Here is a 23337-nt window from a genome sequence, read left to right on the forward strand (position 1 = left end):
ACCTAACATTTAATATGACCCCTGTGAAAGGATCGTTTGACTGCCAAAGGGGTCGTGACCCACAGATTGAGAACATCTGCTTTAGAGACTCTCCCCCTCCCCAACTAATACCCTCATCATATGGAGAAAATCAGTCACAAGAAAATAATAGGTATTCCCTTTCAGAATTCAAAACTTGTCTAGTTTCTAAGCCTAGGAAATAAATTTTGTGTTGGATGTTGAATTTCCAGGAGATGCTAGCTTTCTTGGGGAAGGTGAGACCTGGGAAGCACAGAAATGCAGGTCCCAGGGGGATCTGGGGTCCCCAGAACTTACCATTCCGCACACACTGCAGGGCCCATTCAAAACCCTGAGTGCTGCCCGGCATCACCTCCTGTCACAGTTCATAAGAATCTAGGATATTAACAAAACTGAGAGGTACTAGATGACCCCTGCCAGGTTAAGCCCAAGAGTGGGCTCTTCCATCCAAGGCTACATCTATCACCTTGACCCAAAGTAAGGTGACCGGGAAGGCACTGGTCACCTCCCGCCTCCCCAGTCACCTACTCTGTCTCTCTTTCTCAGGGCCACCCACCACCCTAGTGGTCTCAGTGGAGGAGAGGAATTGGTAAGGACATCCTTGAAAGCAGTGCCATGTCAGAATGACAGAAGAGGGGACTAAGGGGTCCTCAGACACATCACTAGGGATCTCAGAGTGTCTGGTTAGCCAGCAGCAAAGCGGCTGTTGCACAGCAGAGCACAGATACTGAGCATGACCCCTCTATCCCTGCCACCACCAGTATCCCCCAGGAGCAGGTGGAGGTCATGAAACCACACAGTGTAGTGTGATACTGACTTCTCCATCAAACACAAATGTCTGAACCTGGTGATCTTTAATTCATTATTTGGAAAGTACACAAACATGGAATACACAATTGTCAACAACGGAGCTGGCTGAGTGTTCAAGTCCAATTGCATGTGCAAGCCTGAGGGTCAATGTGTCCTCTGGCTCCAGTCCTTGGATGATAGGGGATTATCAACTGGTGGTGCCTGCATCTAAGCCCCGTCCTTAGCAGGGGTCACTGCAGAGAAGAGATTCTAAGCACTATTTGAGCTTCCCTTCTGGAAGACAGTGAAGACAAAAGTCAAAAAGTGGATCATATAGGCCTTGGCCTTGGCTTGGACAGAACAGGGAAGTAATAAAGGTTAGGACATGGGGCCAGAGGAGTGTCAAATGAGGCAGCCTGTGATCCGCCCCAGTGATATCGGAGAGGATAGGAAGGGCCTACAAGGGGGCATCACCCTATTACCCAACAATTCCTCCTGGACAGCTAGAGTAAGTTGTGTGTTGAGCTTGGACCTACAACAGCAGCCCTGATTCAGCCTGTAGCCAAGCCAGGCAGGCTCAGGCAGCTGATGCATAGCATCCAATATTATATCCCTTGGAGAATTCCTAGGGACCCAGCACCCTGTTTCCTTTCCAGAATCTTTCTAAAACCAGGGGGAGACAGCAAACATTATGAGACAAAGTCATGATAGCAGGAACTAGGGTGGGTGTTGTTCTGAGCCATTCAGAGAGAAGTGCTGAACCCTGGCACTGGCCCACAGGGCAGCCGAGGCCAGTCCTGCAGAGTAGCCTCTGGGGGAGACGCATGTGGGCAGGGGCTTACTTTCCCCTCACTGTCCTGCGCAGAGCCTCCTTCACATCCTTGTTCCTCAGGGTATATATGAAAGGGTTCAACACTGGTGTGACAATGGTGTTGAGCACAGTGATAGCCTTGGTGAGGTCCAAGGAGCTCTCTACTGAGGTCCTCACATGCAAGAAGATAGTGGAGCCATACCAAATCAGGACCACTGTAAGGTGGGAAGAGCAGGTGGAGAAGGCACGGCGCCGGCCCTGAGCAGAGGGAATCTTGATGATGGTTGTGATGATGTAGGCATAGGAGACCAGTGTGATACCACACGAGCCCAGAATGACACAGAAGGCAATCCCGAAGGACACCAGCTCCACCACCTGCGTGTCAGTGCAGGACAGCACTATCCAAGGTGAGATGTCACAGAAAAAATGGTTGATGACCCGTGAGCCACAGAAGGAGAGGCGGGCAATGAGGGCAGCAGGCACCGTGATGGCAGAAAAGCCACACAGCCAGGATCCAAGGGCCAATCGTGTTGCCAGCCCGGGTGTCATGATGCCACCATAACGTAGTGGCAGGCAGATGGCCAAATAGCGGTCATAAGCCATCACAGCCAGCAGGAAGTACTCAGTGCAGCCCAGAGAAAAGACGAAGTACATCTGTGTGGCACAGCCAGCCAAGGAGATGGCTCCACCCGGGGGAGCAAAGGTAGCCAGGGTCTTGGGCACACAGGCTGTGGTGAACCAAATCTCCAGGAAGGAGAGGTTGCAGAGGAAGAAGTACATGGGTGTCTGCAGGCATTTGTGGGCCCCTACCAGGGAGATGATGGCTAAGTTTCCAGCTACTGTGAGCAGATACATGACCAGGAAAAGGAGGAAGAGTCCAGCACGCAGGCTCCGTGGCCCAGGGAAGCCCAGCAAGATGAACGGTCCCGGTGTGGACAGGTTCTGGCCAGTGCCCCAAGCCATTGAGTATTTGGGGGACATGAACTACCAAGCTGACAAGAAGAGGACTCAGGAAGTGAGGGGACTGACTCTTTTCTGTTCTCTGTGGAGTCTACTCGCCTAGTCCTACAAGCCCAGGACCCAGGCAAGCCCAGTTCCACCTTAGGAGTAACTGGATAGGCAGCAGAAACCATGTCCGTGCAGCAGGAAGCCCCTCAGTCAGGTGTGTGTGCCATCTGCCCATTGTCTGTCCCCTAGGGGAGAGGAGGACCCCGTGTCCTTATCCTACAGTGTTTGTCACCTGGGGAAGAGAAGTCCTAAGTCCAGAGTCAAGGAACCTAAAAAAGACAAGAACTATTGGGTTTCCACAAGTGAAGTCATGAACACCTGGATCTTCAGTGTTTCCATCCAACAGACGAGGCCCCTGGAGAATGCACCTACAGCACCGTGGAAATGACCCACACAGAGAACAACACCTTTAGTAGTAGGGCCCATAAACAACCTCTCCTCTTCTTTTCCTCCTTATCCTCTAGCTCCTCCTTGCCTCGGGCTCTAACCTCAAACTGTTAGCTGAGAAAGGAATGAACCAAGTTTCCCCAAATTTGTATTTAAAGATCTGTCACTCTGAGCCTGTGAAATGGCTCAGTGGGCAAAGGCACCTGCTGCCAAGCCTGACTACCTGAGTTCAATTACCAGGACCCACATGGTGGAAAAAGAAAACTGACTCATGAACACACACACATGATGGAGGAAGATCATTGGTTAAAAGAAATAAAGAAACTGCTTGGCTGGTCCTCATAGGTTAGAACACAGGTGGGTGGAGAAAACAGAACAGAATGCTGGGAGGAAGAGGAAGTGAGCTCAGACTTGACAGCTCTCCTCTCGGGGGCAGATGCCTCAGAGAGAAGCCATGCCCCGCTCCCGGGCAGACACACGCGATGAAGCTCCGACCCAGGATGGACATAGGCTAGAATCTTCCCGGTAAGACCGGTGCTCACAGATTATTAGAGATGGGTTGATCAGGATATCAGAATTAGCCAGTAAGGGCTAGAGCTAAAGGGCCAAGCAGTGTTTAAAAGAATACAGTGTCCATGTAATTATTTCGGGGCATAAGCTTAGGCTAGCCATGTGGGCAGCCGGGTGCTGGGGACGCAGCCCCGCCGCTCCGATTACTACACACACACACACACACACACACACACACAATTAAATGAATGACATAAATAACTCATTTTTGAGCTGTTGTTCTCACTTCTCCTAGCCAGAAGCTGATGGATAGGCCTGGGTGCTACAGTGTACATGGATGTGTTGGTGGATAAAACAGGTGTTTAATGGGTCCTGCAGCCCAAAAAGCCCAGGGTATCAGCACATTCCCCTAACTCCTTCCCAGAGCCAGTTGCTCCTGGGCTTACTGATCTTCTGGCACAGAGCCCAGAGGCATCTTCCAGGCATTTCTCCCTCCTCCTAGCCATGCACAAATGCACACTATACAGACATGCACACTATACAGACATGCACACTCACATGCATTTACCTAAGCTGCCCTTCTGACCTATGCCCCACCTCCTGGACCACCGCACCCTACATCCCAGTACTTAACCTCTTACTGATGACAAACCAGCAGTCCCTCACCCAGAAGACCTGAAGGCACCTTGGGTGCCTTGCCTGCAGTCCTGTCCCCAGAGTCACAGCAGCCCTACACAGCTGTCCTTAATCAACCCAAGTCTGCAACCAAAACAGCATGTACCACCTTAGGCCTGTTCCACATGCTTGTTCAAGAGAATTCCCAGTTGCCTCCCTGAACAAGACTCCAGCAAGCCCACGGGTACCTCCATCCTGCTAGTGGCATCTGACCAGCTCAGGGAGGCAGCCTTGACCTCCATGACACTGTCATCCTCTCTTAGTCCAAACTCAGACGAGCTTCTCATTTAGAAAAATGTTTTTCACAGTTACCAATCATAATGCAAGGGGAAAAAACAGACACTGACAACCCCTGCTCCACCTGGAAGGTGACACTCTTCAGTGTGACATTTGCCCTACAGCCTCCTGCTTCTTCCTCTATCCTTCATGTAACGATAGGTCTCAGGTCTTCTCCTTTCCCTCCCACCCTAGGGCCACATGTGGATAAGGGAGGGTTACTTACCTGTGCCAGAAGGACACCCAGACTTTAGAGTCACCCCAGCCATCACCCCACACAGCTGCAGCTGGTAGATGTCCCCTGAGGCTCAGAAGACAAGTTTGAAGTTGCAGAACTTGGTGCCAAGCCAGAGTGGTGTCCATCACCTAATGCATGGTGCATGTGGGTCCAGAGGTAATATGACTACCCATATACGCTAAAGTGGCCTCTTCCTGAGGGGTCAGGGATGGGCCTGCAAGCATAAGAACTCCCTTGTCCAAGTTAGCTCAGGGTTGGCTTCAGTCCCCATGGAAATAAGAGATGCAGGATTAACCAGCCAGGTCTTCAGCATGCCCCCCTCAGCATCCTGAGTATAGAAGGGTCATCATCAGCAACGCCAAACACTCTGGGCACAGATACACCCGGGCCAAGTGCACAGAGAGCAGTCCCAGCCTAGCTGACCTCTGACTTGTACTGGGGTTTCCTGTAAGCTCGACACTGCTGCTCACCTGCTATTGACACAAGCCAGTCTGGACATTTAAGGAGCAGTTAAATTCCTCCTTCTTCCTTGGCCACCCATTGCTGTGGCCAACAGCAGATTTGGCCTCCAGTGAAGATACTGGGCTGTGCTCCCTACTTGGCATTTGAGTATAACCCTTTGGCAGAATGTCCGGCCCCAGGGGCACAAGACTACCCTGCTCAAGCAGCCCTGGCTATGGTCACCAGAAAGTGACCACTCCTAGCTCCACTCAGGTCAGACTTGGTGCATGAAGGAGACCATGAGAGGGAGCAGCTAAGCCCCGGATGCTCTGCTCCGTGGGCTCCAGCCTCACTTCAAACAGCAACCACATAGCTCTTCCAGGGACCAAGCCTGAGCAGATACTATCTGTACCAACCTCTTCCAGCAGACAGCCAGGCAGTGGTCAGATCCCACACAGAGGCTGCTGTGATCCTCTCCAGCCCAGTCAACAAAAGTATCTTACAAGGTGGCAGGTACCTCTACCTGCCCGTAAGGGCCAGGTCAGACCTGGCCCTGGCAGAAAAAGTTTCCTGAGCTTGGATATTTCTGCATCTCCCCAATCCAGGCCTGTGAGGACAGGTTTGCCAATTATGTAGCTGGCAAGAGCCAAGCCCTGGAGGCTTAGAGGAGTCCCGAGGGTGGACCTCCTGCCCTTGGGCCTACGTACCACACTTCTCACCCACATTGGCTCTCTGTTGGCACTGAAATCCAGGCCAGGTGCCCACACATCCATGGAGCAGTGGATCTATGCACACAGGGTGCAGTTTACCTACCTACCAGATTCTGGGTGCCACTGAAAGATTTTCTGTGCCTCAGTCTCCCTCTGTGTAAATAGGGCAGTGACATCCTGCATACTCATGCAGGCTGGGAAACAGCTTGTGAGTTGTCCCTCTTCTAGCACCCCTACAACCTTCGAGAAAGGCTGTTGCAGCACACAGCAATCCAGATTGGTTTCCTTGTCCACACGGCTACTCCTCTGAGCAGAGAATACCTCCGCTCATGTGATCCAGGCAAGGAGCTGCCCCTGATGACCATGTGGCATGGGACATGGCCCAACTCTGAGCTCTGGGAGCATCAACGTTGAGCCCCCCCCCCCGCAAGGCCCATACCTCTGGAACTCCCTTAGGGTGCCCAGAACCAGCATGAGGCTTACAGCCACAGAGTTGTATGGGTTGATCACACGGTGTCTGGATCTCAGTGGCAGGGACTAAGCTGCTTGCAGTTGGACCTTGGAGGTAGTGTGAATACCCTTGCCATGGCAATCCATGTCTTCCCTACAGCTTTGAGAACCAGGACATCAAGTGCTTGGCAGCTGTTCAGGAGATATGTAGACCTCAATGGACTACAGTCAAAAGTCTCAGTGTCCTGGGAATGCAACCTCTACACAGGACCCTGGACGCCCTAATTGGTAGCTCATTAAAAAAAAAATGGTTGCAAAATCTCTCCAAGGCCCCATCAATTGGCACCTACAACAGAAGCTGCCTGGTCTGAAGAAACACGGGACTGCCTTCTGTTAGGCTGCCTATGCTGCCTCCCACCATGATGACATCATTGGCATCTCAAGGATGAAGAAGCAGAAGGAAGGTTTCTCAGCACAGACAGCTCAGAACTTTGGGTGTTGCTTCCGTGTGGCCTTGGTTTATTTTTCCCGTCAACTTTCAGGATTCATGCCGCACACATACCCTAAGTTCTTTTCTCATGACTCACCCAGCCTTTCACAGGAAGTTCCAGGGACCATGCTGCAGGCACCTCTATGGCTTAAGGACACACTGGCAGTGGGAAACTCTGATTTTCCTGACTGTGATTGGTGCTCTTACACATTCCCTCGAGACAGTTGAATCTGCTGCATATGACATTTAAAATGTTAAACTTTCTGCAGGGAACTGTGACCATTTCTAATAGTGATCTCTGAAATCTCCAGTTGGATGATGGGGTCCCACAATGATAATTCCACCTAGATTGTGGTAATGACCCTAAGCTAACAAACATCATCCAAAGACCAGCTTTGGACTACAAACTGCTCAAGACAATTTCAAGGTGGTTACCTAAGATGGACCAGGATCATAGACTCCTCCTGCAAGGACTTCAGATAAGCCTTACACTTTCCTATCACACCAAGGCAGGACAATAGCTAGCTTTCCCAAGACTTGATCTTTATCTTAAATCTTTCAAGGTCCCCTAAAGACAACAGGAAGTAATTTTAGAAACACGATGCACACATTCTTAAGAGGTGGGGTAGGTGGCTTTTGGTTGTTTGGTGAATATTTGTCATCATTTAGGTGTAGTAAGAGCTGCGGGCCTCTTCCCACAGCCTGGCTCAGGGCCGCCTGGCTAGCTTATATCCCGAAATAACAACACACAAACTGTATTCATTTAAACACTGCTTGGCCCATTATATCTAGCCTCTTCTCGGCTATCACTTGCACCTGGACTAGCCCATTTCCAATAATGTGTGTAGCACCCCAAGGTGCGCTTACCAGGAAGATTCTAGCCTACATCCATCCTGGGTTGGAGCTTCATCACGTCTGCCCGGGAGAGGGGAGCATGGCCTCTGAGCTCACTTCCTCTTCCTCCCAGCATTCTGTTCTGTTTACTCCACCTACCTAATTTTCTTCTATCAGGGCCAAGACAGTTTCTTTATTTAACCAATGACCTTCCTCCATCATTTAGGGGGGCTGATTACAAGTTGTTATTGGTCTTAGTCAGGTAAGAAACTAAACAAAGGAGATTAAATTTTGGGAATCTCCTTCTAAAAGGAAAAGAGGTAAATACAAAAAAATGATAGGATAAAAGGGTAGAATATTGAATCTACTTTCAAACTAAAAAAGTAACTACCCATCTCAAATAGTTTACATTGGTTTAGATTTTTTATATTGATACAGATTTAAGGTTGTTTTTGTTATTCTACATATCTATATACATGTGTGTATATATGTATGTGTGTGTTTCTACTTTTTGAGATATTTTTGTATATTGATACAAATTTAAGGTTATTTTGTTATATATATTTCTATTCTTGCATATGACATTGTGCCTATACGTCCCATTTAAAAATGTAATATAAATTTTTAATCCTTGAAAGCTATTAAGGATAATAAAGAAAGATAGGTTAATAGTCATCTACAACAATCAAACTTTTAGTCATATTAGGTATGTTTTCAAAGTCAAACAGGTATATTTTAAGTAGATATATGGTCTTTAAGCACTTCAGAGACCTACAGAATATGACAATTTAAAATTTTTAATAAAGTCAGGCAGGGGTGGTGCATGCTTTTAATCCCAGCACTCAGGAGGCAGAGGCAGGTAAATCCCCATGAGCTTGGGACCAGCTTGGTCTACAGAGTGTGTTCCAGGACAGCCAGGACTGTTTCAAAGAGAACTTCTGTCTCAAAAAACAAACAAAAAAAATTTTTAATAACAAGGCTTTTCATGACAGTGAGACACATCTACTCCTGGCAGCATCAATTTACTTCAAAAGAAGATGATGGTCATCAAAGAACCTCCATATGAAATTTGCTTTCATTTGTCACAAAGTTAGCCATGGGGCAAAGAAACTGTCCTTGCCTCTATTGTGGAAAGAATGTTGTTCAAATAGGACAAACAGGACACAAAAGAAGACAACTGCTAAACTTTGCCAAGACAAGGTAGGACAGTCCTTCAGAATGCCTGCTTCACAGAAAAGTCTATCTATGCCCATAGGCCAAAGGTAGATGCACCAATATTGCAAAGGAACCTTGGGGTGATTGTCCAGGCAGCCAGATATCTTTGTTGTTTCTGGATTTCGGAAGTTGCTTGCTCTGCACTTTCTGTTTACTCAGGTAATACTATATCATTCTTGGGTCTCTGATGGGGTTAAAGATTAGATATAATCAAAGTTTTCCAAAGTTATGATAGAAGGTAAATTAGGTACAAAACTTTGGACTGACCAAGATAGGACAGATAATGTAGTATTTTCTTTGAATTTGCAAAATACTAATGGACCAGACATTGTAAAGGTATTTCTTATTGCATATAGTTTTACTGTGTTAAAGTTAAAGCCCTTCTTTTTATTTAAACAAAAAGAGGGAATGTTGGGGGAGATTTGTTTGTGTTGCCACTCCAAGACTGCCAATGGAGTTGGACCTTGGCTTGAAAAGTGGAGTTCACACTAAGCTGGATGAAGTAAACCATTGAGTTTTCTGGCAGACTGAGAAGTTAGACACACAGGAGGAAGAACGAGGGACCTAAGAAGATGTACAGGGAAAGTAGATAAGAGAGTAGGTGATTCTTTCCCCTTCAATGCCCCATGGGTCTCTGAGGTTTATTTCTCTAATATTTAACTCCTGAGTTGAGTTTTATTTTTTAATAAAGCAGTAAAAGAAGTCATAATAGTCATAGTGTCTCTTAACAGCAATAGAAATAGTAACTAAGACAAGGACTGAGGTTAAAGCCAAAGAAATATTATATTCAAATGAATGACAAAAGGAAAAGAAAGATAATGACAAAGAAAAACAGCATCTGTGAAATTGCTCAGAAGGTAAAGGTACCTACCACCAAGCCTGATTATCTGAGCACAATTCCAGAAGTCCACATGTTGGAAGGAGACAACTGACTCCCACAAGGTTTCCTCTGATCTCCACAAGTTCTGTGGGCACATGCACCCATGAGCCCACGCACACTAAAAATTTAAATTTAAAAATTTTAAGGAAATAAATATTAACATAACTTTCAGGAACTCTAAGACATGCTCAAGAGACCAAACCTAAAATTCTTCTGGCTGCTGAAATATGAACTGAGAATGTAGCTCCAGAAACAAAGTGCTTCTCTAGCATGTATAAAGCCCAGGCTCAAACTCCAGGCCCACATAACCTAGATATAGGGACCTTTGCCTATAACCTCAGGCTTGGGATGAAATTAGTATTTTTATTATTAGTAATAACAACAACAACAACTATAAACAGGGATGGTGGTGCATGCCTTTAATCCCAGCACTTGGGAAACAGAGATAGGCTGATCTTTGTGAGTGCAAGGGCAGTTATACAAAGAAACTTGCCTTGAAAAGGAAACATCATCATCATTATCATCATCATAATTGGCATAGAAACTTATTCAGTAAAATGATAGAATAAATTTTTCAAAATTTAGAGTAAGATATAGACATTCAAGTATAGGAGACATTTCAAATCATGAATAGATACAACAAAAAAGAACTCTCTATGTCATAGTTAAAATGCCAAGACTACAAAACAAAGAAATAGTATGAAAAGCTTCAAGATAACGCCAGTTCACAAAGGCAAGCCCATCAGAACACTACCAGACCCCTCAGCAGAAACTCTAAAAATCAGAAAAGAGTGAGTAGCTATAGCTCAAGTCCTGAGTGTGAGCGCCTGCTAACACAATTATGCTATCCAGACAAGTTATCTTTTTAATAAATATAGGCATAAAGACTTTCTCATAAAGTCACAAACTAAAGCAATCATGACCAATGGGCTGCTAAGAAGAATGAATATTCACAGCTGTTGGGAGGAACATTCTCCAGATACCTCTTACATCCTTTTGGTGGGTGGTGCAGTTCAATTATGTGGTTTCTTTATTGACTTTTTTGCCCACGAAATCTATCTACTGATGGCATTAGTGTATTGAAGCCACTACCATTATTGAATCTTGGATTATTTGTCCCTTAGGTCCAATAACATTCACTTTATGAAACTTGATAAACATTTGGTGTTCCAATGTTCAGGGGGAAATATTTGTTTTATCTTCTTGAAGGATTTCTCCATTTACTAATATGTAGTTGTGTTCTTTAACTCTTCTGGCTGAGTTTTCCCTGAATTCTATTTTTGCAGCCTTGAGTACAGTTGCTTCTGCTTATTTCGGACTCTTAATTGCACTGCATATAATTTTCCACCCTTTCACATTCAGTCTTAGCGATCTTTGCCAGTGAGAAGGAAATCCACCCTCCCCCCCGTTCCCTCCCTTCTGCTTCCTCTCCTATCCTCCCCCTACCATTCTTCCCTCCCAATTTTGTGTGCTTTTGTAATACCCACTGAATCCGTTTAATGTTGTCTGTGTGAACATGGGTGTAGAACAATCCCTAGAGCATGGGTAGTCCCTCAGAGCCTGTGTCGCTAAAGAAAACTGACTCTCCTTTCCCCAGAAGCAATCAACTGTTCCTGAGCTACAGATGAACTTCATGGGCCCCTCCCCCATTGATGTGGGAGTGTCATATATCAATCTGTTGATTTCATTGGTTAAGCAATAAAGAAACTGCTTGGCTGGCCCTGATAGGTTAAAACATAGTTGGGAGGAGTAAACAGAACAGAATGCTGGGAGGAAGAGGAAGTGAGCTCAGACTCGACAGCTCTGCTCTCTGGAGAGAGATGCCATCCTCTCCTCTCCTGGGCAGACACACCCGATGAAGCTCCCACCCAGGATGGACGTAGGCTAGAATCTTCCCGGTAAGGCACCTCGGTGCTACACATTATTAGAAATGGGCTAGTCCAGGTGCGAGAGTTAGCTGAGAAGAGGCTAGATATGATGGGCCAAGCAGTGTTTAAAAGAATACAGTTTCCGTGTAATTATTTCTGGTAAAGCTAGCCATGCAGGCGGCCGGGGTGCTAGGGACGCAGCCCCGCCGCTCATATTACTACACCCAATCTATGATGGGATTTTGTGCAGATCTTGTTGTGACAGACTTTTCCTGGGGAGATGCAACACAGATGTCTGCTTACTTGAGAAAAGGAGCCTATGAGAGACCAAAGTCCAGCTTGATAAACCAACAGATTTTATTGGAATTCCTTACAGGAATATGGAGGAATGGTTACTTAGAGGAATGGAAATTACTCAAAGACAGCTTCATCACCAAGGCCCATTACAGCATGAATGGCAGCTCACAAAAGCTGGAAACATGGAGCACACTGTACAGCCTGCAACAGCTCAGCAGGCTGGAGACTCCTTTCCAGGTAGCACAGTTGGTCTGCGCCTCTTCAACATAGGCTGACCAAAGCAGTTTAGCCGCTCTCTGATGCTTTCAGGTTGCTCTGCTGGTCTACACTTCTAGGCTTCCCGGCTTGTCTAAGAGTCCTCTTAACAGTTTGGTTTGTCCGAGTCTCTCAGCAGTCTTTACTTTGCTCATACTCTTGGGAAAGGAGGGGCCTAGTAAATCTGGTCAGTTTCAGGGATTTCCTGAAGCTATTTTGAGTTCTTCATTTCCTGTCTTAATGAGCTTGATTACAGGATAGAATGTTTTATCCCAAGGAAAAACGCTGCTACCAAACCATGCTAAATACTCAATTCCGAGGCAATATTGACCTTCAATGTCAATACTATGGCTGTTTTAAAAATCAGTTTGTCACAAATTAGAATCACCTGAGTAGGAGAGTTGCCTCAAGAACTGTCCTGATAGCCTTGATTGATACAGGAAGGTCCACTTCTATTTTGGGAACCACATTCTGGCCCAGATTAAAAGGGTGGGGCAGAAGAAGAGCATCTTGCTTTTCACTTTCTTGATCTTCCTCTTGGCACAAGTTGATTTGCCCTGTTGCTGCTACTGCTAATTCCTTCACTGACAGCAGAACCAGTATCATCCAAGCTGTTATCATGACATAGGAACCAGCAGCTCTCCAGAAACCTTTTGAGTTTCCAGGACCAAACTGGGACTACTAAGGCACCCTGCCTTGTAGACTAACTACCAGTTAACACACACACACACACACACACACACACACACAGAATGAGAAACAGCTATTGTGGAACTACTTTGACTGTTGAGGCATCCAGCTTTCTTAGCTTTATTTTACATATAAGACTTTCTTTCCTTCGTGTGTGTATGCACAATATGTGTGCCTGGTACCCAGGGAGGTCAGTTGTGAGCGTTTGATTCCCTGGAACTGGAGTTACTGTTGTGAAGCACTATGTAGGTGCTGAGGATCGAACCCAGGTCCTCTGCAGGCCCAACAAGTGCTCTTAACCATTGGGCCAGCTCTTCAGTGCCAAAACAATGAGATACTTCATACCCACTCACTGGGCAAAGATTCAGAATTTGGCCATGCTACCAGGACAAGGACCAATTGTATATGTGTGGTCTAATGTGGTCACTACTACAAATGTGGTCACTTTGAGAAAAGACTCTGGCATCATTTTCTTGGCAAAATTTCAGACAAAGTTCAACTCAGATTGGATCCAAGAGCAACATTCAGACAGCAAACAGGATCTATGCACTGGAATGCCAGCTAGTGCTGTCCCCAACAGTAACAGCCTGGAACAACCCGAACGTATGACGGTCATACCTCGGACAGCACAGTAGGTAAAGTGAAGTGATTGGCCCTCACAAAAGGACAGGAATCTTGGTAAGGAAAAGCAGGAACTGGAAGACAACACAGAGTAACACCCACTGGCACTCAAGCAAAGTCATGTGCTGTCAACAGGCCAGCTATGCTAAGCAGTGACCCCCCCCTCTGAAGGGAGGGGGTCTGGGGCTGGGAGCTTGGGACACTTTGTACTTTTCTCCTCTTGTGTTGAGTGTTCTTCCTATGGCTTCATAAAATGAACGAATGGGTTAAGCACAATGAAAGGGGCGCTCTGAAATCTGACGGGAAAGGGCCTTGATTCTCAGGCTTCTCTGGGGTAGACTACCTGTGGGAAGCCTGGTGCTGAGGAGAAGGAAGGCTTCCCAGCTGAGCACAGTCCCCCTTGGGCCCACAGGAATCTCCACAGAACCCAACAAATTGTCCTGAGAACAATTACAGTCCTCAGGACTGCAGAGAACAAGGCCACTGAGGAGTGTATAACGATCAAGGAGGCCCAAAGCAGCAGGCCCGGTGAGAAGAAGAGAACTTCTTCCACACCTGCAGCAAGAGGCACGCAGAGACGCTGCAGGGACCCTGCCTGGCTAGATGAGACCTTGAGACAAAGGGTTCAGGGAAAACAACACCTTCCAGGAGCCCCTCAACTGCTGCCACAGCCTGGCCAGTACACGCTACCAGGTCTGGGAACTGGAAAGGCCTCAGCCCAGAGGCAGCGGTGGCACCACCCTGTCCCAGGCAGCCTGGCTTAGACGGTACTCAGGTACCCCGTCACCAGCATGTGTAGAATCAGGCTGACAGGTTTCCACCATCAGTTTGAAAGCAGTACCCCTTCTTGTTTGGCTGACCCACTCACTTTCCGAGGCCAGAACGGAGACTGGAGACCGACCTCGGGCTCCTCCCCTACTCAGCTCATCCCACCAATCAGGAGTCCCACACACCTTAAGCCATGGAGCCTCCCTCAGACTCCAGGCTCTAGTACAGACTAACAGCTTCGGCTCTCACCAGGGACCACCGCCTGGTGCCAGGGAGTTCACCTCACCAGAAGAGCCAAGTGCCCAACCCGAAAGGTAAGAACCAACTGTGGCGAGCGCTGCTTGTGGAGTGTGCCTAGGACTGTGCTCGGCCACCAACCTTCGCTGCCGGTCCAGAACCAGACAGCCTGGTGCCGGATGTGACCGAAGGACCCCTTCCAAGATGGACCAAGGAAACTACTACAAGGGGACCCCAGCCTGGCTTCTGCTCCAGGTCACCCCATCTGCTCTCAGACACCTAGCTCAAGAGCTATCCCCCACAAATTCCCAAACTGCTTATTTCCCTTGAAGATTGGTGACGGCACCTTCCACTCAGTCCCCAACAGTAAGTTTGCTCCTTGGGGGAAAAAAATGAATTCTGGCTAAGCAAAGTCTGGGCCGTGTTAGAGCATCAAATGTGGGGGTGAAGTCAGACAGACTCACACACCTGTAGCCCCAGTAGGAGGCTGGTGCAGGAAGATACTGAGTTTGCTGCCTGCCTGGGCTACAGAGACTGTCTAGGGGAGGGGAGAAGAAAGGAAGGGAGACACCATTACAAAGCAAGGTGAGCCATCTCCTCTGCAACGCTCTGCTCTCTTCTCCTCTCCATTTGGTGGTCCTGTCACTAGGGGAGCTGTAGCCTTTCGGTCTGACCTTCCTGGGGCCTGAGGGATCCCCTGGCCTCAGAAAACAGCATCAACTCGCCAAGGTACCTGAGTCTTCAGACAAAATCCAGACCCTGTCACCTCTGAGCAACATTTAAGGCAAAGTAAGCTTTCTTGGAACTGTATGTGTGCATGTTACATGGTATAAGCATATGTGTACATGCGTGCCTGTGTATGCATGCACATACCTGAAGGGAGTGTGTGTGCACACCTGGAAAGTGTGTACTTGTGTATCGGGTCAAGGAGGGTGGCACATATTCACAAAAATGTAAGAGGGGTGTTCCTGCTCACACTGATGTTCACGGACCCCAGGCCATCGCTCAGCTGTCAGTTCTTGGTAAACATGAAAGTGAGCTCCACGCTGAATACGACAGGTAAGTACTGCAGCAGATCCTGAACGTACGCAGTGAGAGTCCTCTCTACTTGTCTGACCTCTCCCTGCCAACAAGGCTGATCAGCCCTGGGAGCCTCCACAGAGCCGTCCCTTGGTCCTGGGACAGTGTAGCAGCCCTTGCCTTTGAGACCCTAGCAGGGGTTGCAGAGCCTCCAACAGCTTTGATCAATGGAACAGTGGCCGGGGCCATCACACAGGGCACTTGAGTCCCCGCTGTTCCAAGGTGCTCAGAAGTGGCCTTCCGGCCAGAAAGGACCATGAGCAACCACAGCAACACGGTGGTGACAGAGTTCATTCTTCTGGGTTTCCCAGAGCTGTGCCACCTACAAGGGCTGCTCTTTGGGTTGTTCCTGACCATCTATGTGGTGACTATCCTAGAGAACGTGGTCATTGTGGGCACCATCAGTGCTAGCCGGCAGCTACACATGCCCATGTACTTCTTCCTGGCCAATCTCTCTGTGCTGGAAACCCTCTACACCACAGTCACAGTGCCCAAGCTGCTGGCTGGCCTCCTGGCAGGGGCAAAAGCCATCTCCTTCTCAGGGTGCCTCACCCAGCTGTTCCTTTTTCTCTCACTGGGCTCCTCTGAATGCTTCTTACTGACTACCATGGCCTGTGACCGGTACGTGGCCATCTGCCGCCCGCTGCACTACCCGGTCATTATGGATTCAAGGCTGTGCCTGCATCTGGCCATCAGTGCCTGGCTTGGGGGTTTCTTGGCCTCCTTTGTGTCCACAGCTCTTATCTCCCGCCTCAGGTTCTGTGGCCCCAATGCCCTCAACCACTTCTTCTGTGATGTCTCTCCTCTGCTGCAACTGTCCTGCTCAGACACCGCTGCCATCGAAATGCTGGACTTTGTGGCAGCCCTGGCTGTCCTCGCAACCTCTCTGACAGTGACTTCCATCTCCTACGCCCGCATCCTTGCCACTGTGCTGAGGATTCCAGGAGGAGCGGGCCGCAGGAAGGCTTTCTCCACATGTGCCTCCCACTTGGTGGTGGTCTTAATCTTCTACACCACCACCACCTTCATGTATGCCCGGCCTCATGCCATAAGCTCCTTCGACCTCAACAATCTGGTATCGGTGATCTACTCAGTAGTGACTCCCCTGCTGAACCCTATAATCTACTGCCTGAGGAACCGTGACATCAGGGAAGCACTTACCAAGCTCCTCCAGACCCCCAGGTTCTCCTGAATGCCAGTTGCTGGGTCCTACTGTGCTCTTCCTCGTCAGTGAAGACAAGTCCGTCCTTTCCCACAGTTCAGAGTACCCAAGGACACAATGTGACCATCATCCAGCAACAAACAATAAAAAGAGGTAACCAAGACCCACAGACTCATCTAGAAAACTCAGCCCTGAACCATAGACAGCTGTTCTTGTTAGCAGCCCAGGCAAGTCCTTTGTTCTGAAAAATCTGTGCAGAACCCAAAGGAAACTCCCTGACTGCTGTCACTTCCCTGATCACCTAGGATCTGGACTTTATGTCCTTTCCTTGACCAGCCTTGAACACCCCACTTCTGAAGCCCTGGGATTGGTCTTCATCACATAAGGTCCCAGCTCCTGGTCAGGTGGAAGGGTTCCAGCAAGTCCAGACAGCATTACTGAACGTGCCGATGCTCCCTTTTCTCAGAAACAAGGATGGCTTATTACATCTTTTTGCACAAAGCTCGGTATGTCTGGTTGGTAATGGCATGTGTGTGCCTGCCTTTTCCTTCTTTTGTGGGGCATGAGGCGGACACAGTAATGGAAGCATCTCCCTTCCTGGTGGCTGTCATTGTTAGCCAGGCCAAGTTCTTTCTTGGCTTTGTGGTTGTCCTTTTCCTTCATGACAGCCACCTAGACTGATGAGCTTCATGTGTATCTTTGGGAGAATTTAACAGATCCTTCAAGTCTGTGTAAATATTCTGTGTTTGCAGTTATGGCTGTGTCTAACTGTTTTACCTTGTACTTCTGAAGTCACTACAAGGTGCATTCATGTTTAGGATTGTGTTGTCACCTTCACAAATGTCACCCTTCTTGAGGGAACACCTCTCTGTCTCTGGCACATCTGTCTGCCTCAACACTTAAAGCTTGAATTCTGCTTTGATTTAATACAGTCGCATCACCTTCCTTTCAGAAACCATGTGAAGCACACTTTCAGTGCTGATTTTAGTCTACTCTCTGCTCCTGACCATCCTTCTGCCTGGGATCCAGGCAGAGACTGCACACACCATGCTTCTGCTACAACAACTGCTCTCTACTGAGAACTCCGCTGGCAACCATTTTTATACTTTGTGGATAACTTGTTTATAATCGTTGAGCTTTTCTTGTTTGACTTGCAACTGTGTTCGGTGTGTATCTCTTTGTATTTGCATCTTTGGGTCTGTAATGCTTCCAGAACTCATGGCTTCCATTGCCATCAGTTTTTTTTTTTTTAACATATCAGGCATAACTTCCTTAAATGCTGCATCTGCTTTATTCTCCTCTTTGTTTGCTCCAAAACTGCATGTGTGTCAGGTTTTCTTACTATAGCCCCTCTGTCTCCTCACATTCTGAACTATATACTCCCTTTTCTGGACATTTTTCTTCCAGTCTTCCGGGTTCCCAAGTCTCTCTCCAACTATGTCTAATATTCTGAGTGCTTGGTTTCATTTTGTTCATTCTAGAATTTTCATTTTATTCTTTGTGTGGGGAAAAAAACTCATTTTCACAGTCATCCATCATCACAAAGCACATTGGGACCAAATGTGTCGGGTAGTGTCCCCATTCACCAATCAAGCATTTCTGCAGCTAATACAAGGTAGGGTCTTCTGATTCAGTTCAACTCTGACACTGACTGCTTGGAGGTAGCTCAGTTCCCACAGATCTTAGCTGCATGCCCAGACAGTCGGGCCTAATTCAGAAGCCAGCTCCGAGCCCAAGGAGTTCACCTTTATTTCTCGCAAAGCAGCTATCAATAGAGCTTTGCATAATCCCTTACATGGGATCTTCTAATTTGCGAGAAGAGCTCACTAAACTCTGGAGAACATTTGCTTACATGTGCCAGCTTACTAAGAGAACCATACCGGGACTGATGAGGGTGCTTAGTAAGGCGCTTGCCTTGCGGACATAAACACATAAATTTAATCCCCAAAACCCACATTGAAAAGACAGGGCCAGGCATGGTACTACGTGCTTGTAGTATTGCTGCTGGGAAAGCAGAGACAGGCCACGTGCCTGGGCCTCACTAGTCAGCCAGCTCAGCCTGTTTGGCAAGCTCCAGGAAAATGAGAGACCCTGTCCCAAAAACACAAGATGACTGCCCCTGAAGAACAAAAGCCTGAGGTTTTGTCTGGCCTCCGCATGCAGCCACACACATGTGCACCTGCACACTCATGAACACACACACAGATGGCATAAAAGAATCCCAAGGGGGCTGGAGAGATGGCTCAAAGGTTAAGAGCATTGTCTGCTCTTCCAAAGGTTCTGAGTTCAATTCCCAGCAACCACATGGTGGCTCACAACCATCTGTAATGGGGTCTGGTGCCCTCTTCTGGCCTGCAGGCATACACACAGACAGAATATTGTATACATAATAAATAAATAAATGTTAAAAAAAATTTTAAAAAGATTCACAAGGGATACAGATGAAGAGACACAGTGGGCAAGGAGTCCATGAGTGTGGTTCTCCTGAACTGTCTGTCTGTCCCTGAGTGGTGCCCTGTGTCTCCTGAACTGGTATGTCTGTCCATGAGGGCCCTGAGTCTCCTGCACTGTTCTGTCTGTCCATGAGTGCCCTAGATCTCCTGAACTGTCTGTCTGTCTGTCCATGAGTGCCCTGGATCTCCTGAACTGTCTGTCTGTGCATGAGTAGTGCCCTGGGTCTCCTGAAATGTCTGTCTGTCTGTCTGTCAATGAGTGCCTGTCTCCTGCACTGTCTGTCTGTCGATGAGTGTCCTGGGTCTCCTGAACTGTCTGTCTGTCTGTGCATGAGTAGTGCCCTGGGTCTCCTGCACTGTCTGTCTGTCGATGAGTTTCTGGGTCTCCTGAACTGTCTGTCTGTCTGTGCATGAGTAGTGCCCTGGGTCTCCTGCACTGTCTTTCGATGAGTGTCCTGGGTCTCCTGAACTGTCTGTCTGTCTGTCTGTGCATGAGTGGTGCCCTGGGTCTCCTGAACTGTCTGTCTGTCTATGCATGAGTGGTGCCCTGGGTCTCCTGAACTGGTGTCCTGGGTCTCCTGAACTGTCTGTCTGTCGATGAGTGTCCTGGGTCTCCTGAACTGTCTGTCTGTCTGTCTGTGCATGAGTGGTGCCCTGGGTCTCCTGAACTGGTGTCCTGGGTCTCCTGAACTGTCTGTCTGTCGATGAGTGGTGCCCTGGGTCTCCTGAACTGTCTGTCTGTCCCTTACTCAGATTGGACTGTTCCTTTCTGCTGCCATATGCAGATTCCTAATACCTTTAAGATCTATTTACTTTTATTTTATGTGTATGAGTGCTTTGCCTGCATGTGTTAATATGCACCATGTGAGTGCTTGGTGCCCATAGAGGCCAGAAGAGGGCAATAGATCCCCTGGAACTGGGGATAGAGATGGTTGTGAGCAAGCACATGGGTGCTGGGAAATGAAGCAAGGTCCTCTGCAAGAGCATCAAATGCTGCTAACTGCTGAGCCAGCTCTCCAACCGAAGCTTTAGTATCTTGCATGAGCCCCTCTTCCTTGATCTTCTAGAAGTTATCTTGGGTGTTCCAGGTCTTTCCTTGTCATCTTCAGAATCTCTTGGATTCTTTATTAACTTGCTAGCACAAATTTTTAAAATGCCATAGACAAAATGATTTAAACAACAGAAATAATTTTTCATTTTATCTTAATAACTGGGGTCTTCTGAGGCTTCTTTTCTTGCTGTAAGGATGTCATACCTCCTATGCTCTTACACAGTAGTCCCCCTGACTCTGCACAATGACCTAATATCCTTGGATTGTGCACCTGTTACTTCTGTAAAGATCTTGTTATAAAATACAGCCACATTCTGAGGTGCTTGGAATTAGAATTCAACATACAAATGGGACAACTCAACTTCTAATAAGTACCTCTAAAAGACATCCTGGAGAGGGCTGACAAGTGCTGAACAGATCTGACTCTTGTGGCGGCATTAATTCCATAGGCCAGACTGGACATGGTGGCACACCTTCCATCCCAGAACCTAAGAGACAGAGCAAGTGGATCTCTATGAATTTGAGGTTATTCTGGTCTAAATAGTAAGTTCCAGGCAAGAAATGGAATCTTCCAAGAACATGTGAGTCAAAAATGAATGAGGTTCTCAGCAGTGTCCAGAGAAGATGGACAGGCAGCACTCTGTAACTGGCGCCTCTAGGAACAGAAAAGGACAGCTGGGAAATAGTCACCCATGGTAGAGGTCAGCAGGCAGGCACTGGAGTTTCAGTATGGAGTTGTCTAAGAGTAATAATTTAGGCACACATGGAAAAAGACCATCTCCATGCTGGGAATACTCCCAGAAGCAGAAGTAGGGGAATGGAGAAAAAAAGAGTCCAGCACTGATGAACACTGTCAGGACTAAGCAGAACTGAAGTCTAATTCAGATTGGGGACTACAGGGCCCAAGCAGCATGTGCAACATGATGCAGCGGTAGGAGTCAAAGGGTTGGCATTATCCCATCTCCAAGAACTCCAAGGAAGGTTGGCCTGGACCATGGACTGTCAGCCTGGAGAGCTGGTCTAGCTACAGAGGAAAGACTACACAGTGCAGAGTCACTTTAAGTTAAAGGGAGAAGTGGCAGTTACTTATGGGGTGGAGCCTTCAATCAAGGAAGCGGCAGCAAGACTTCCCAGATGAGGCAGGAGCACATGCATATTGTTATATAGGGAACTGAGTTGTGGGAAATCACAGGCATTGGAGGGTAGAACCTGTTCAAAAGGCTGCATCCCCAAAGGACTTCCCTGCCCCACAACCAGGCATTGAAGATACAGAAAACTAGGACCAGCTGGCAGAAAGTTTGCAGTCTGCCCCGTCCTAGGGAACAGGGCAGCTGAGAAAAGCTCTGGTCACTGTGCAAACACCACCAAGATAATAAAATGAAGACATAACAGGACACAGCCGCCATTCTCGCCGGGTGATATGAGCCCAAATTGCCACAGTAGAGCAGCAGGTCAGCTTAGGTCAACATCTTTCTCTGCTCTCCATATGACTGACCCCCGAAAGGACAGAATCCTGTCCTCTATTTTCAAATCAGTACATTTTCCCACTTTCCTTAGGATGACTTGTTTGTGCTGTGTGTGTGTGCATGCATGTATGTACACATGTATACTTATGTGCACAAAAGCCCAAGGAGGCCAGGAGAAGGTGTCTCAGAGCTGGAGTTACAGGAGATAGTAAGCTACCTGATGTGGGTTCTGGGGTCTAAGCTCTGGTCCTCATGGTTGAGACTGAGCCATCTCTCCAGCTCCAATAGTGTATTTTTAAGATCTCTTTTGATGTGTATGTGCCTGTGTAAGTTTATGCGCACTGGTCACGCTGGAACTAGATTCAGAGGTAGTTGTGAGCCACCCAATGTGGGTGCTGGAAACGAAGCTTGGTTGTCTCTGAGAGTAGGAAAACATTTTTAATCACTGAGCCATCTCTCCAGCCCCTGATGTATTGTTTGTTTGTTTGTTTAACTCCTCTATACTTTTTCAATCAGCACAACCAGTTTAGGGCAAGGGATGCAGCTCTTTTTGTAAAGTTCTCATTTCACGTGCACAAAGTTCTGGATTCTACCCCTGGTACCACATCATAACCACACATGGTGGTTCATGCCTGAGGCTCTGAATTCTACCCCTGGTACCACATAACCAACCACACATGGTGGTTCATGCCTGAGGCTTTGGATTCTACCCCTGGTACCACATAACCAACCACACATGGTGGTTCATGCCTGAAGACTCTAGATTCTACCCTCACTACCACATAACCACACATGGTGGTTCATGCCTGAGGCTCTGGATTCTACCCGCCCCCGGTACCATATAACCACACATGGTGGTTCATGCCTGAAGACTCTGGATTCTACCCCTGGTACCACATAACCACACATGGCGGTTCATGCCTAAGACTCTGGATTCTACCCTCCGGTACCACATAACCACACATGGTGGTTCATGCCTGAGGCTCTGGATTCTATGCCCAGTACAAACATGGTGGTTCATGCCTGAAGGCTCTAGATGATACATATTTGCTGCAGGGTTTAAGACAGTCTTTCTCAGGTAAATAATTCACTTGCGTGACTAGTTTTCTGGGCTCCCCCACCAATGTAGAGGGGTGTTGACTGAAATCAAATGCTTTGTCTTCCCCTTCTGAAAGAATTAAGGTCATTTTCTTCCTTAGTCCACAAGTAGGAACATGTGTTGGCAGATTCTGACTCTGTGATAACACTTTCTATGCCCGGTAGGATTTTTTGCTAATATTTTAAGAGCTCCCGTGTCTATTCAAATATCGAGTCCTAAATGCTATTCTTGCCTCTGTGCACATCTTGCAGCCTAGTCCAGTAGGAAGCTGCCTCTCCTCTGTGTTTCCTACTGTGCCTCTGACCCTCTTTCTTCTCTACTCTCATCTTTGGAACAACCCTCAAGTGTCAGAACCCAAAACTGTACCCCTGGGCTGGTGACCTTTCCTCTCACAGTCTTCATCTTTTATAGGATACCTTTGTTTACTCAACCCCCCTCTTCTTTTGAGGGGAACAAAATGTTTTGATCTAAAAATTTCTTTCATTTTATTCCTGTTTTATCCTATTTTATTTCTGTTTTACAGCATCCTTTTCTTAGTTACCAACATTGGCTGCTCTG

The 23337-nt window shown here is 47.5% G+C and overlaps 2 protein-coding genes across 2 annotated transcripts; one reads left to right on the forward strand and one right to left on the reverse strand.

The window, feature by feature from the left end:
* Positions 1-1645: 1645 nt before the first annotated feature.
* LOC121457437 (olfactory receptor 287) lies at positions 1646-2599 on the reverse strand. Its single transcript, XM_041666095.1, has one exon. It carries the CDS (start codon positions 2597-2599, stop codon positions 1646-1648), a length of 954 nt encoding a protein of 317 aa, XP_041522029.1.
* A 13205-nt stretch (positions 2600-15804) lies between these two features.
* Positions 15805-16740, forward strand: LOC121457639 (olfactory receptor 226-like). The gene has a single exon (XM_041666553.1). The coding sequence runs from the start codon at positions 15805-15807 to the stop codon at positions 16738-16740; it is 936 nt and encodes a 311-aa protein (XP_041522487.1).
* Positions 16741-23337: the final 6597 nt, after the last annotated feature.

This window comes from Microtus oregoni, unplaced genomic scaffold, assembly GCF_018167655.1.
Source record: "Microtus oregoni isolate MIOR12 unplaced genomic scaffold, Mior012 000016F_ref0000370, whole genome shotgun sequence".
In the NCBI taxonomy this organism is placed as follows: Eukaryota; Metazoa; Chordata; class Mammalia; order Rodentia; family Cricetidae; genus Microtus; species Microtus oregoni.

Bases quoted from the DNA above. Each gene is read 5' to 3' on its own strand.
- LOC121457437 (XM_041666095.1), bottom strand. From the start codon at position 2,599: ATGTCCCCCAAATACTCAATGGCTTGGGGCACTGGCCAGAACCTGTCC.
- LOC121457639 (XM_041666553.1), top strand. From the start codon at position 15,805: ATGAGCAACCACAGCAACACGGTGGTGACAGAGTTCATTCTTCTGGGT.